The 15,880-nt window shown below is 39.9% G+C and overlaps 1 protein-coding gene across 1 annotated transcript in view; it reads right to left on the bottom strand.

The window, feature by feature from the left end:
• The window catches only part of LOC309497266 (uncharacterized protein), a gene marked incomplete at its 3' end in the record, with an annotated part of 158,398 nt that continues 142,518 nt past the window's right edge, over positions 1-15,880 (bottom strand). The window contains exons 2-4 of the mRNA XM_082167494.1: positions 719-772; positions 494-625; positions 1-302 (exon numbers count right to left, since the gene is read on the bottom strand). Coding sequence (XP_082023620.1) covers positions 1-302; positions 494-625; positions 719-772 — 488 coding nt within the window. The remainder of the gene's footprint in view (positions 303-493; positions 626-718; positions 773-15,880) is intronic.

The raw sequence follows: 15,880 nt of genomic DNA, 5'->3' as shown, positions 1-15,880 counted from the left end.
TCACATTCTGCAAAGCTCCTGTTCTCTTAAGGGAAACAGTAGGAAACCACTGAAAGTGTTGAGGTTATCCTGGTCATCATGTATCTTCGCGCCAGTCCTAAGTCTCACATAGGCAACATCTCCAACCTCCAGGATCAACACAACTCCATTAGAGGAGGCTAACTCACTCTGAGGCTGACGAGCATATGCCAAAACCATGCGCTCTCCATTCTTATAAATGTATGCACCTGATGCAGTTGGGCCAACACCAAATACAGAGACTCTGAACATGTACGCTCCTTTCAGCGGGGCTGTGAAAACACCTAAATCAAATAACAAGAGATACAGAATCAGCTGTTTCCTGTATGATTGTTTAATTACCAAACACACTGTGTAATAGTTTTGAAAGTTAATTCTCTAATACACATTACACAACTGCAGAGAGGTCTGAATGGAGCAGAAGGGTTTTCATTACTATAAACTGAGTTTTATGACTCATTTCATTGATCATTACCTGTAATTGGGTTGTAGGCGTTCCCTATGTTTGTGAAGACGTTCCTGTAGGTTAGTGTGATTTCAGTGGTAAAAGGACCAATATGTCCACCGCCAGATTGCATCAGTGAAGCTGAAAAAGCTATTTCTCTGTCTGTTATTGAAAAACATAAGAAATATTGTGATATATTACTCTATTGCACTGAGAATGTATACACTGAATTTAACATCATTAAAGAAGTTTCACCTCTATTTTCCTTTCTCAACTCCTCCACTTGACCCAGAGTAAGATTTGATACTTCTGTGAAGGAATAAAGATTCTGTTAAATGACATTCACACTGTTTGTTGTGATAGATAACACAATTTACACAGTATACACTCAACTTTACACTAACATTTACACTGTGCAATGTATTGCACTGGTGTTTTACTTTGAGGATCATTGATAAAAGAGTGAATGTTTTGGTGAGATACCATCATTTTTCTTGTTCAGCTCTTCCAGGGTAACATCATTTTTCCTGTTCATCTCATCCCTCAGTCTCGTCTCTAAAGCTCTGATGTTGGCGGTCAGTTCTCTGTTGATGGTTTTCTGCTCTGTAACTGTGGCGGTCAGTTCTCTGATGTTCACTTTCTGCTCTGTAACGGTGGCGGTCAGTTCTCTCAGCGCTGCATGGATGTCAGTGAAGAACAGATGGTAGTTTTGTTGGCTGTCAGTTGAAGCTTCATCTCTCAAAGTGTCTGTTTGAGGTGGATTCTGTCTTCCGTCCTCAGATCTGAGCTGTTGACTGATCTCATTCTCATTGAGTCCTCCATCTACCTGATGCTGTACGACACACACAAAGGTTTCCAACAGCAGCAGTAAACATACTAAACCCTTCATTCTTCACTGATGTTTGTTTCCAGCTCTTGCTCTTCATCCACACAGCCTCTCATGTTCCTTTTATAGTGTCCTGATTTACTGCCTTTTGTACTTTATCTGTATTGCTTCAGATAAAAAAGTAGGTCAAGTTAATTACAATCAAAGGGATGTTCCGGGTTCAGTAGATGTTTATCTCTGAGTCAAAATTATTTTCTATTTCACAAATGTTGTGACTAAAGTTCAAGATCAGTGATCGGTGTCCTAATAGGACGCAGAGGGATAATAACAGAAGCACACACCTCTGGTCGTTTGAATCAATTGTCATGAATGGTTAAAATCTCACACTTTAATAGTATTTATTAGCACTTAACTGTCACAGTGTCTGGTTTGTGTTTCCCCGGGTGTCCACTAGAGGTCCTTGTCCCCCACAGTGTCTTTCTCTCATGCACTACATTTCCCATCATCCTGTTCTGCCTAATCATTGATCATTGCACACAGCTGTTTCCCGTCACCTTTTTAGTATCTGTGTATATATACCCTGTCTGTTTCATGGAGTCGTTGTTATTTGTCACTACACTTCTGGGGCCTGTACCATGAAGCCGGTTTAGGTGGCTAGCCAGCTATGTTTCAGTTTAGTTTCCGCCAACTCTGGGTTTTAGGTACTATGAAAGTAGCTTGGCTTTATTCGGTGTTCGTCGCCATGGTATCTTACGCTGCACGGCTAACCTGCTCCGGGGCAGGTTATGTTCTGGATTCGAGATCTCAGACCGAAGTTTGACCAATCAGCTGAGAGCAAAGAAACATATAGGTGACGTAACTTATTCCCAGTGTCTGTTACAATGACTTCACCTTTTCTTCCAAATCCGGTGGACATATCAGCGCAAATTGTTAGACGAGCACTTTGTAGAGAGAGTTTTTAGCCAGACAAAATCCCCATGTATTAATGCCTTTCCTGATCGTTACTTGTATGAAAGATACAGCTTTTCCGCGGAAGGAATGTCTTATCTTTGCGAACTTCTTGAGCCGCACAAAGAATTTAACACGTCGAATTCATGCACTTACTGTACCGGTTTTGCAAGTGGTAGGCCTACATAATTGCACTGTGGCTGAAGCACAGAAGCTAGGGGAAAACACGGTTTGTCGAACCATTCGCAAGGTGGTCCTCGCTCTGCAGGAGTACATGAATAGTTTCATTAATAGTGTTCCCCGGACATTTATCGACCATGTCCATAAAAGAGGGCTTTTATAAAATTGCCTGTAAGATATATTGATAGGGTGACATCACATGAACACATTATTTTTTTATTTTTTTTTTATTTATTTTTTTTAAAGCAAATTTCACAAATGTACTATGTTCCCACCCTGGTACTATACAATATAATACATGTTAAGAATTATTTTAAATCTTTTTTATTATTATTCTGTTAATCTTATGATAAGATTCCCTAGAGTCATTGCAACATGTATGCAGTCTATTGCTCCAATCTCCACTGCTCTTGGGGAACATGAGGCAGATTATGTTAATAGGAAGTCCTATCACAGCCTTAATGTTCAGGTAGAGATGATGTGAATATGTGAGATGATTATTTTCTGTGAGATGAATCTTTAAATTAATAGTAACATTAACAGATATAACAATGATCTACTCAACATTTCATCTGCAGATGACTTGTGGTCATGAACGTATGATCACAAGTTTGGATGCCAAATGGCCTGGCTCCAGTGCTTGTCTCACGAATTTTCCGTGAGTCTGTGTTGTGTCAGCGCTTTGAGGAAAGCAAGTTAAATTTGGTACAGTACAAAACACTGTTAATTTGAACTGAGATAGAGAAACCTACCCAATAACCCTCTATCATGACCCTTAGACAGGGCCACAGCACCGCTTCAATGTGGCCCTCAGTAAAACCAGAGTGAAGATAGAGATGACCTTTGGCATCCTAAAGGCACATTTCAACTGTGTTCGCCGCTTCAGAGTCACCAGAGCGGGCAACACAGATAGTGGCTGCATGCATGTGCCATTCTGCACAATATAGCCACCAGTAGAAAGGAGCGAGTACCACCACAAAACCAGCTTCTCCCCGATGAAACTGACCCGATCACACTTGACCACCCAGCTGGCGCAGATGTAGAGGCAATCACCACAATATTACACTTAATAAAAGCACATTGAAACTGCAGATAGGTCTCAAACTGTTTTATTGGTTTTGTGAGATGAGAGGGAGAAAGAGAGCAAGAGAAAGTTGCATTAATACATATTCCTACTAAAATGTTACTTGGTTAAATAAGTTCACATACTGAGATCAGTTTTATCCAGCTGTTTGATCTCCAATTATTATTATTATTATTATTATTATTTTGGAGCCTCCTCAGCTCCTTTAGTGAACAGTCTAGTTCGAGACTCCTTTAGTGTGCAGTCTAGTTCAAGTCTCCTTTAGTGTGCAGTCTAGTTCAAGACTCCTTTAGTGTGCAGTCTAGTTCGAGACTCCTTTAGTGTGCAGTCTAGTTCAAGTCTCCTTTAGTGTGCAGTCTAGTTCGAGACTCCTTTAGTGTGCAGTCTAGTTCGAGACTCCTTTAGTGTGCAGTCTAGTTCGAGACTCCTTTAGTGTGCAGTCTAGTTCGAGACTCCTTTAGTGTGCAGTCTAGTTCAAGTCTCCTTTAGTGTGCAGTCTAGTTCAAGTCTCCTTTAGTGTGCAGTCTAGTTCAAGTCTCCTTTAGTGTGCAGTCTAGTTCAAGGCTCCTTTAGTGTGCAGTCTAGTTCAAGGCTCCTTTAGTGTGCAGTCTAGTTCGAGACTCCTTTAGTGTGCAGTCTAGTTCAAGTCTCCTTTAGTGTGCAGTCTAGTTCAAGTCTCCTTTAGTGTGCAGTCTAGTTCAAGGCTCCTTTAGTGTGCAGTCTAGTTCGAGACTCCTTTAGTGTGCAGTCTAGTTTGAGACTCCTTTAGTGTGCAGTCTAGTTCAAGGCTCCTTTAGTGTGCAGTCTAGTTCAAGACTCCTTTAGTGTGCAGTCTAGTTTGAGACTCCTTTAGTGTGCAGTCTAGCTCAAGACTCCTTTTGTACAGGGCCCTGACTGAGTCTGTTTCCACCTGAAACATAATTCCACCACAAACATGATCATTACAAGTTTTCTGGAGGCTCATCAAATCACAAAAAGTTCCTTGACTTCCTACAAACACAGGACTGACTGTAATTTATGTCAAGGGTTTTAAATCCTTACCTTGTTCACATTTCTTCTGAAGCCCATTGAGGTAGAGGCCTCAGTTTCTGGGGCAGGTTGTGAAAAATCCTACAATAAAAGAGATGTGTAAGGGCCAGTCCATTTTTTATGCCACACATTTAAGTGTTTGCCATAATAAAAAGCCCAGTGCATTCACATCAGCAACTGTCTAAGAACACACAGACAGAGTGTCATCATTTCCTCCACCCTAATAAAGAAAAATAGGCCAATGTAAAGCATAACTGCTGCATACTGACCTCTGTGAGGGAGACTGTGTGTATGTGTGCTGGCTTCAACAGGGACACTGTATTTCCCTCTACTGCAGACCATACAGTCAGCCATATTTAAAGGGCACCTATTATTACTCTTTTCACAAGATGTAAAATAAGTCTCTGATGTCCCCAGAGTATGTATGTGAAGTTTTAGCTCAAAACACCCAACAGATCATTTTTTACAGCATGTTTTCAATTGTAATTTTTTGGGGCTCAGAAAAACGTGCTGTTTTAGTGTCAAGTCAAGTCAAGTATATTTGTATAGCGCTTTTCACAATACAGATTGTCTCAAAGCAGCTTCACAGTATTAAATTAAAATATTACAACAAGGTTTGTTTCTAGTGGAATTTATTGATTGATAAAATCAAATTAAATATCCCCAGAATATCCCTAACTGAGCAAGCCAAAGGGAACAGTGGCAAGGAACCGAAAAACTCCATCAAGTGACCTAATGGTGTCCTAAAACTCCATCAGGTGACCCAATGGAGAAAAAAAAACCTTGGGAGAACCCAGGCTCAGTCGGGGGCCAGTTCTCCTCTGGCGTTTATTAACTAGAGGCCGGATTGTAATTTGAACTGTAAGATTAAAAATATTATATGAATGCCTGGCTGAAGAGATGCGACTTTAATCTAGTTTTAAACTGGGAGAGCGAGTCTGAGCAACGAACAGTATCAGGAAGGCTATTCCAGAGTTTTGGAGCTAAATGTGAAAATGCTCTCCCTCCTTTGGTGGATCTGGATATCCTAGGTATGACCAAAAGCCTCGAATTTAGTGATCTTAAAGAGCGCGATGGATTATAGGGCGATAAAAGATCCATTAAATAGACTGGAGCTAAGCCGTTTAGGGCTTTATAAGTCAGTTGCAATACCTTGTAATTAATACGGAACTTTATAGGTAACCAATGCAGTGATGATAAAATCGGTGTTATATGATCATATTTTCTTGATCTAGTAAGAACTCTAGCGGCTGCATTTTGGACTAACTGTAGCTTGTTTATTGAGGATGCAGGACAACCAGCTAATAAAGCATTACAGTAATCTAGTCTCGAGGTCATGAACGCATGAACTAACTTTTCTGCATCAGAAACTGATAGCATATTACGTAGCTTAGCAATGTTTCTAAGGTGGAAAAAGGCGTTTTTTGTAACATATGAAATATGATTTTCGAAAGACAGGTTGCAATCGAGTATAACACCCAGGTCTTTTACTGTAGAGGATAAAGTGACAGGACATCCTACGATGTTAAAGTTGTATTGCGAGAGGTTTTGTGGGCGGTTTGTTGAACCGATGATTAGTACCTCTGTTTTGTCTGGATTTAATAAAAGAAAATTACGCGTCATCCAATCTTTTATATCTTTAACACACTCTGTCAATTTGGATAATTTAGCGTTTTCATCTGGCCGTGATGAAATATAGATTTGAGTGTCATCAGCATAACAATGGAAACTAATTCCATGTTTCCTTATTATATTTCCAAGTGGCATCATCTACTGAGAATAACAGAGGGCCTAACACAGATCCCTGCGGCACTCCATAGTTTACAGGAGTTATGATAGATTTTTCTCCATTTAAATAAATGGTAGCAGTCAGATAAGTATGATCTGAACCAGCTTAATGCTTGTCCTTGAACACCAGTATAATTTTGTAGTCGATCTAAGAGTATTGTGTGATCTATAGTATCGAACGCAGCACTAAGATCAAGTAAAACTAGTATTGAGATACAGCCTTGGTCAGAAGCTAAAAGTAAATCATTTGTGATTTTAACGAGCGCAGTTTCAGTGCTATGGTGCGGTCTGAATCCTGACTGAAACTTTTCATAGATGTCATTTTCTTGCAAGAAAGAGCACAATTGAGCGGACACAACTTTTTCTAATATTTTAGACATAAATGGAAGATTTGAAATGGGTCTATAATTTGCTAGGTTATTATGATCTAATTGTGGTTTCTTAATGAGAGGTTTTATAACTGCCAGTTTAAATGTTCTTGGAACATGACCTAAAGATAAAGACGAGTTAATAATATTGAGGAGAGGCTCTTCCACTACAGGTAACACTTCTTTCAGTAGTTTAGTTGGTATCGGATCTAATAAACATGTTGTTGTTTTAGATGAAGTGATACGTTTATTTAACTCTTTTTGTTCTATAGTTGTAAAGCACTGTAATTGTTCTTGCAGGGTGATAATTGAGGCTGAATTATAAGGCGCAATTGAAGATTGAACGTTTACAATTGTGGTTCTGATGCTTTCTATTTTCTCAGTGAAGAACTTCATAAAATCATTACTACTGAACTGTAACGGGATATTTTGTTCGGGTGACGTCTGTTTATTTGTTAGTCTAGCCACGGTGTTAAATAAAAACCTTGGATTGTTTTGGTTGTTTTCTATTAGTTTGTGGAGATGCTCAGCCCTGGCCGCTTTTAGGGCCTTTTTATAACGTGACATACTGTCTTTCCACGCGATTCTAAAGACCTCTAAATTAGTTTGTTTCCATTTACGCTCTAAAATACGGGTTTCTCTCTTTAGAACATGCGTAGTATTGTTGTACCACGGTGCTTTACTTTTTTCTCTGACCTTTTTTAATTTAATAGGTGCAACAGCATCCAATGTTCCAGAGAGAATGGTGCTCATAGTGCTAGTTAGTTCTTCTAGTTCATCTGTTTGTTTGGGTTCAGGCAGCAGCTGAGACAGATCAGATAAGCAATTTGAGAAATGATCTATGGTGGATGGAAGGCTTGTTCTGCCTAGTTGATAACGCGCCGCCGCATGACATATTACAGCAGTACGTAATATGCAAGTTACCATGTAATGGTCAGTGACATCATCACTTTGTGGAATGATATCTATATCGGTTGGATCGGTTCCATGTGATATAATTAAATCGAGTGTATGATTAAGACGATGAGTTGGTCCGGTGACGTTTTGCTTGACCCCAAATGAATTTAACAAATCTGTAAACGCAGCCCCTAACGCATCATTTGGATTATCTACGTGTGTGTTAAAATCTCCAACAATTAATGCTTTATCGACATTGACTAATAGGTCTGAGAGAAAATCTGCAAACTCTTTTAGGAAATCAGCGTAAGGCCCAGGCGGTCTATATATGGTAGACAAGGCTAGAGATAATAGGGATGTTTTCTAACATCTAAGAGCGTATTTTTATCATTTAGTACAAGTACTTCAAACGTAGTAAACTTATAACCCGTTTTCTGAGTAACATTGAGAATATCTCTATAGATTGTTGCAACACCGCCGCCACGACCAATCAGACGGGGCTCATGCTTATAGGAGTATCCAGGAGGAGTAGACTCATTTAGACCGAAATAATCATTTGGTTTAAGCCAGGTTTCAGTAAGGCAAAGTACATCGAAGCTATTATCTTTGACTATTTCATTTACAATAACTGCCTTAGGTGTGAGTGATCTAATGTTTAGAAGACCTAGCTTTAGAAATTGTTTTTGTTCACTAATAGCAACATTTTCTGTTTTAATAACAATTAGATTTTTCCTAGATCCTGCAGTAGATTTATTATTTGATCTCTCTAAACGAGGAATAGACACGGTTTCTATGCAATGTTCTACACTAGTATTTATATCAGTTAAATTGGTGCAGCAGAGACTATGATTTGGACTTTTGGTTACTAGTCAAAAGGTATTTAACATTTTGGAGATGTTATCCGACAGAAGATGTGCTCCGAATCTGCTTGGGTGTAAGCCATCAGCACGGAAAAGCCTAGGACGCTCCCAAAACAGATTCCAATTATTTACAAAGAGCAGTTTCTGCTCATTGCACCATGACATTAACCATTCATTTAGCGCAAATAATCTGCTGAACTTTTCATGCCCTAGTCGGTACGTGGGAAGTGGTCCTGACACTATGATCGTTGTTTCAGGCGATGTGCTGCGTACCGTATCGATCAGATTCCTGAAGTCTTTCGTCAGAATCTCCGTCTGGCGCATCCTGATGTCGTTCACTCCCGCGTGCAGGACAACAGTTCCGACGCGCTCGTCACCGTTCAGAATCTCGGGAACGCGAGCAGCGATGTCAGAAACACGAGCACCAGGAAAGCAGTGACTGTGCACCTTACTTTTACCTAACGTAGCGTGTACGTGCCGAACGATGGAATCGCCGATGATCACAGCATCGCGTTCTGTTTCGCGAAGAAGGGAGAAGCGGTTTTGTGTGGATATCTCGAAAACCGGGAGGGTCGGAGAGAGTCTTGGTCTAGACCTGAGTCGTGTCTTCCGCTGCGGAACCACCCAGGCTTCGTGGTGGCGTGTTGGAGCCGGAGTGAACGAGACCATGGCTGATCGCGACCTCGGCGCTCGGGACCATTGTTGAGAAACGCACGGAGTAGATGAAGTCGGAGTCAGCGGGTTAGTAACGTTAATCTCTGATTTGTGTGCATCGGCGCGTGATGTTTCAAGAGCTAACCGCCGGTCTATCAGCTCGGCTTGTCTCAATAAAAGGTCGTGGATCTGTTTCTCAACAGCTTCCAGCTCAGACTGCAGTGCGTGCAGCTCAAATGTGTCCTCACCTGCACCAAAAGGTAGACTACTTACATCTGATATATTCGCCATTTTAACAGATGGACACTAAGTTAGCAACGACGCTACCAGTGATGCTATCAATATTAATACTAATTTATGACTGAAGTCTTGGATATAATCCGTCTTTTTAGTGGTACGGGTGTAGAGTAGACGCACGATAGGCGAAGAATGTTTGTTTGTAAGTGAGTGTGGAGAAGACACGTTCAGCCGTGATCCACAGGAGTAACCTATAAGAGTATCCGATGTTGGATCACTAATAGGCTTGAGACGCGTCTGCTCAACAGTCCGCGTTGTAACTATGAGGTGAGGAAAAGTAGAAAATGTTTGTTGTAAATGAGTTTAAAGAGAAAAATAAAAAATTATAAATCAAATCGATGGAGCTCCAAAGACAACAATGCGTTCAGACGCGACCTGTATTTGTAAATGATCTAATAAGATTCATTCCTCTGTCAAAGTAAAAATTGTAAGGCAAAAATTGAATCAGGTGAGCACCCTTAGTCAAGATGCTAGTAGTATGGTCATTTTTATTGTAATTGTAGTGTCTGTGTCTTTAACCGTTAACATTCGTGAATGTGATGATTATGACATGACGAGCTATGTCGAGGAGGAAAATGAGGAAGTAGAAGGAAGGAGGAAAAAGACCAAACACAAGTTTGATGACTATGTTCTTGGTATACTTCTATGATAATTGTTGAATCTGTCTTGAGAATCAAATTCTATACACTGAATTCATTTGGGACCTCAAGCTGGCAAAAACGCTGGCAGACCGACGGCATTTTCAGATTGGTCAGCCGGAGGTCCGACCGTGTCAAGCCACTGACTTTGTGCCGTCCCAAAAATGCTGGTGGAGCGTCAGGTTATTGTTAGCTGGTAAGTTATCAATTTTAATGTTAGTCTACTGTATGAAGAATTGTTGGGTATAATATGTCATAGTTTACTTTATTTTGCTATCCTCCCTGTTCTGCACCCAGTATTAAAAAAAATGTCATAAATTATATCTGGTGTTTGAATAATTTTTGGTAAAAAAAAAAAATCAAATATATATATATATATATATATATATATATATATATAGGAAATAAATACAAAGAATGACTTAAATAAAATTTTTGCAGGTATTCATAAACCCATCCTGGGGGTCTCCCACATCTATGTCTTTCTCATGAGACACACCCAATTCAAGTCTTGCAATATTTACTAACGAGCTGATAAGTTGAATCAGGTGTGTTAAGTGAAGGAGACATGCAAAATGTGCAGTGGTGAGGGGTCCCCAGGACAGGGTTGAGAAACAATGAAGCACAAAAAAGAACATGATAAAGAAGCAGTGCTATGTATTTAGTTGAACTTTTATTTATGTAACATAATCAATGCAAATAATGTAACATTTTACATTGTAGAGTATAATATAACAAAATGTGAACAGGAAGGAAATATAGTTTAAAGACTAAGTGTCACGGAACGCACACACAAACAGGTAAGATCCAAGTGCATTTATTTAAAGGTAATCCGTAATCTTAAATCCAGGCAGGCAAATGGTCAAAATCCATACACAGGGTTCCCACTCTTTTCTTGAAATGATTTTCCAGGACTTTTCCAGGACATTTTCAAGACTTTTTCAGCTGCTACAGTGACTACATTTACATGCAGCCAATAACCGGGTTATGGTCGGGTTAGGGTCACTATTTGGGTTTCTGAAACATTCGGAATAACCCGTTTACATGCGTGAGCAGAGAGAGTTACTCCTGTATACATGGAATTTGTAATCAGTTGGGAATATCCCGATGTAAACGGCGACGCACGGTTAGCGTCAGGACGTACGGACAACCTTAAGACGCAATATGCGTCATTTCCGATTCTTCTTCCTGTATTCAAAGACAACAACAACAGCAGCAGCACCCGGATAATGAATAGTTAGGGGCAGATAGCGATCGCCTTTGTTTGCGCTTTCCTTCTCGCTCCAAAAGTGTGTTGCTGTGCTGCGTCTCGCCATGTTAATCTCTACTTCTTGTTTACTTCCGGTATACTGCACGTGGGTTTTTGTATGCGCCGTATCTACTCAAAATACCAAGATTCCTTGCGAATAGAACATGCGCAGAACACAAATCAATGTTCCTTTTGATGGGGATATGCCGATACGCGTTTACATGACCAAATATTCGGGTTAGAAAAGGGGTACCCCAGGGGTAATATCCGGGTTTTTAAAAACCGGCATATCCGGGTTTTTGCCGGTGTTTACATGGCCGTGCGCGACCGGGTTATTGCTAATATCCCGGTTTTGAACGGGTTATTGGCTGCATGTAAACGTAGTCAGTGCGAGTCAAGTTATCACAACTAAGGCTGGGCGATATACCGATATTATCATATCGAGATATATTTTGAAACAGATGTGATATTGTACCTATACCATTATATCTGTATCATAGTTGTGCCAAGATTGTTGTCTTTCACAATGCCACCTGCATTCCTCTACTTGCAAGGCCACACTACTAAAACAGAAGTTATTCTCTAATTTAGTTCATACACTGCTATTTTACTTGCTGATATCAGTTTAAAGTCCAAACTCTCACAGTCAAGCTGTATTCGCAATCAGTCACTAACGTTAGAAAATATTAACTGTTATAGTTAATATTAATATTAAATTAATTGCATCTGCTCGCACCAAGGCACATTACGCATCTGGTATACATAATGGCATAAACTGATGAGTTATGTGTTTTTGACTCTAAATTATTTTGATTTATCAAATCTTTGTAACCGTTTTTGTCAATTATATTGCTGAAATGGATAGACCTTTTGTAAAGCTAAATGTGTTTAAATGCAAAATCCATTTAGCCTACTGGTGTATGAAATGGATCTGAAGTAAAATATTGTGACAAACTAGGGTAAAATACCGGTATATATCATATATCCCAAGCTTTGGAGAATTGCTATTTTCTACAATTGTACCTTATATTTTGTACATTTAACCAGATTGCTTAAATGTTTATTCATCTCAATCTTTCTCTCTTGCACTTTCTCCACAAAATATTTACTGTTCAATAAATCACCAAAACAATTTCCTTTACTTTATCTGTTTACTGTTTACTTACAGTTGACTTAGTGCATCTGACACCTGCATTATTCAAGTAAAAATGAAAATTACTGCAAAAATAAATAAAAAAATATAAATATCAAACTCAAATCCTATCCTGCAGTGCAAAAAGGTCAATATAAAACAAAGCAATGTCATTTCAATTAAAATGTTCCTCTAAAATAAATCTGTTATTGTAGCTTCTTGACGCTCTCCTGCAGGTCTTCCAGTGTTTTTGCTAGGGCTTGCAACTCTTCCTTTTTCTCGGCCACACTTTTGCGATAAGCATTGGATTTGGACAGTAATGTGAAGTCCTGTTTTTTTTCTGCTTTCATTGCCATTTCGTCTGCCTCTTTCTGCATCATCTCACTGCTTTTCATTATTCTTCTCTGTTTTGCTTTGACATTTTCTATGTCTTGGTGAAGCTCCTTTCTTTTCTTCTCATTTGCAGTTTGTTCTTTATTCTTTTTTTCATCCTCAAGGTATTGCATATACCTCATTCTTGCTCCTTTGCAGTGTTGGATTAGGTCTTTTGGTAGGGCTTCATCAACTGCACGCTCAGCCATTGCATCCTGGACCAGGCGCAATGCTATCAGACTCCTCTCCTTCAAGTTTTCCACTAGCATGTCCTTGTTCACGGAGTACCCTCGCTCCACTGCTGCTTGTCCATGAGACAGAGTTAGGAGACATTTCATCATGTCCCACAGTGCTGCATACTCTGCTCTGCCACTGATAAATCTCCCAAAAAATTCTTCAAGCCTGCAACTGTATGAAAAATCTTGGAATTCTGCCTTGAGGTTTGCAATTGCATGCACTGAGAATATTTTATACTGAGCAAGGATTTTGTCGCACTTTGAGGCAGTGCACCATCCTGCATTGAGGATAACCTGTAGGAGTTTCTCAAACATTGCTATTGCATGCTCAGTCTCTGTCACCATGATCACAGGGTCGAGGGAGCTCATGTGCCGCACTGCTGGGTACATAAGAGGACTTCTCTCCATAATTTTTTTGCAGGTCACAGCAAGGAAGGAGACACATTCCTTCTTGAAAACCTGTATGTTCACTGGATTTTCCTGGAGCTTTTTAGATGCTTTCTCCAAAGCTTGTTTTGTGGCAAATCCAGTGTCCAATTGTTTGAGTGGCACATGGATTGACTTGTTTTGGACATCAAGTTTCAGCAGCTGGACAGGTGTTTTCATCTTCTCCAATTCTTCTCTCTTAATAAAGCATGACAGCAAGCAACTCAGGATGGACTCAAGCTCTTTTGCAAGGAAAGGCACCATTGGTGCATCTGTCTGGAATTTCTCCAAAAAAGACTTCAGCTGTCTAGCAACAAATGCAAAAAACTGGAGCTTAGCCTGAAAGAGAGGGTCAGCTGTGGCCCCTTTTACTGTACAGTAGGATGCAGATGATGGTACTTTGCTTTTCGGGAGTTTCTGGTGGCTGCTGATGTACTGTTGCACAGCTGGCCACACTTCCACTGCCCGCTCTGCGACTGCCAAGTCTTCAACCCATCGATGGGCACAGAACTTTAGAGGAAATGTTGTTGTTTTGGTCACCTCAATGAAGTCAGCTCGTCTTGCTGGTGAGTCATGGAACATCTGCCAAAGTGCTCTGAGCACATCTCCCACCTTCCAACCTGTTTCTCTCTCTCCATCTTGAAAACTTCCATGAAGAACATGCAAACCACAACTTCCCAAATTTATCATCTTTGGTGCATCTGGGTCCTCTTGGCTTTTGTCCTCTTGGAATATCCTCAGGAGCTTCCAGTTGACAGCAGGGCCATCCATTGAAGTCTGTAACAGCTTATTGGGATTAAGTGGTGACAGGGCTCTCTTGATCCTTTCCAGAAGTTTCTCTGCTTGAGTGTGTCCCAAAAACTCTGAATCAAAATAATGCACCACAACCTTCCATTCACGTTCACTCCAGTGCCTCACTACAACATCCAACTGTTCTGTCTGTGTCACTTTATTCAGGCATTCATCAAAAGAAACTACATAGCATGGTGCTTTTCTTATATCATTGATCCGTTGCTCTTTGAAATAAGGACCCAAGCCAAAACATATAAGGTAAGCTGCTTTTGTTGTGCCACATGAAAACTTCTTGGCAATCTCACTGTCTGGGAACATCTGACCAAAAATGGCTGAGATATCAGAGCTGGAGTTGAATGAGTAGTGTGACATCACCATCTTAATTACCCAGCGAATCTCTGCTTCTAACACAGCTTGGCTTGAAAAGAATGCTAAGCTGCCCTGTGTTTCTGAGCTTGTTCTCTGTCCACTTGTACTAGGCAATTGTAATGCTGTACTTTCATTACTGGCACTTTCCTCATGTACACTGGCTGTTGGTAGCTCTCTGTTTGTTGGACAGCTACTTTCCTCTCCTGTGTCTGTTGAAGTCTTCCTCATGAAATCTGTCATTTTTCTTTCACTGTTTAACTGTCCAGAAACCTTGACATGGCCTTGTCCCCGTGCATGACTCCTGAGTGCTGAGACTCCCATGTTACCAATATCAAAAGACTTCCTGCAGAGCTTGCAATATGCCCTATGCACATCTCCAGACACTTCTCCTAGCCAGTCCCTGAACTGGGGGTTTTCCTTCCACTCAGTTTTGAATTTGCACTGTCTTCCTGACATCGTCACTAACTCCTGCCTATAAAGGACAACACAAATTTGAAAGTCTAATACTGCTTATATTGACTGTTTACTCAATAAATTAGGCCTACTTTTCATACCTTAGCTTTTTCATATCTTTCATATTATATGTATTATACTTACTGTACTCAACACATTACTGCTTATTTCACATAGTTAGATGCTAAACTGCATTTTGTTGTTCCAGTATTGGTCATTTTAGGTTAGCCCAGTCATCCGGAAACAAGATTCAGGGTAGATGACTAGACTAATATCTCTCGCTAACACAACAATCATACTGAACCTGAAAAATATTTATTTCTAACTCTCAGAGATAAGTAGTACTTATTGTTTGCTAGCTACCTTTTAGTCTGGCTTTTATGTAGCATTACTATGATAAATTTATGGTTACCACTTAAAATCATTTTATTTATTAATTCAGCCATGTTGAATTCAATTAATTTACGTTAACAACTGTGTTCAAATGAAACATGCAAGTCTTCAGTTCTAAGGCCGTACCGAAAATCTAAGGGCACACATGTTCTATAGCCTACAGAATTCACACCCTATACAAATACCACAGCTGTACAATTTTCACACCCTATACAAAATTTACCCTATACAGCCTACTCATCTGGATTGAAGCAGCAAACATTCAGTGTAAAAGTAAAAAAAAAATGACATAACATTATTTAATATTTGAATCACAGCTTATAGTGTTTTGACATCGACAACCACAACCAAAAAGTGCATTTTACCTCAAACTTGCGACTAGTTAACTTTCTAAAGAAGGCGCAATCGCTTCTCGGGTCGACAGTA

The sequence above is a fragment of the Leuciscus leuciscus genome, assembly GCF_965113295.1.
Source record: "Leuciscus leuciscus genome assembly, chromosome: 4".
Classification (NCBI taxonomy): Eukaryota; Metazoa; Chordata; class Actinopteri; order Cypriniformes; family Leuciscidae; genus Leuciscus; species Leuciscus leuciscus.
Note: the sequence above shows the minus strand (reverse complement) of the source record. Positions and strands in the feature narration are given on the sequence as shown.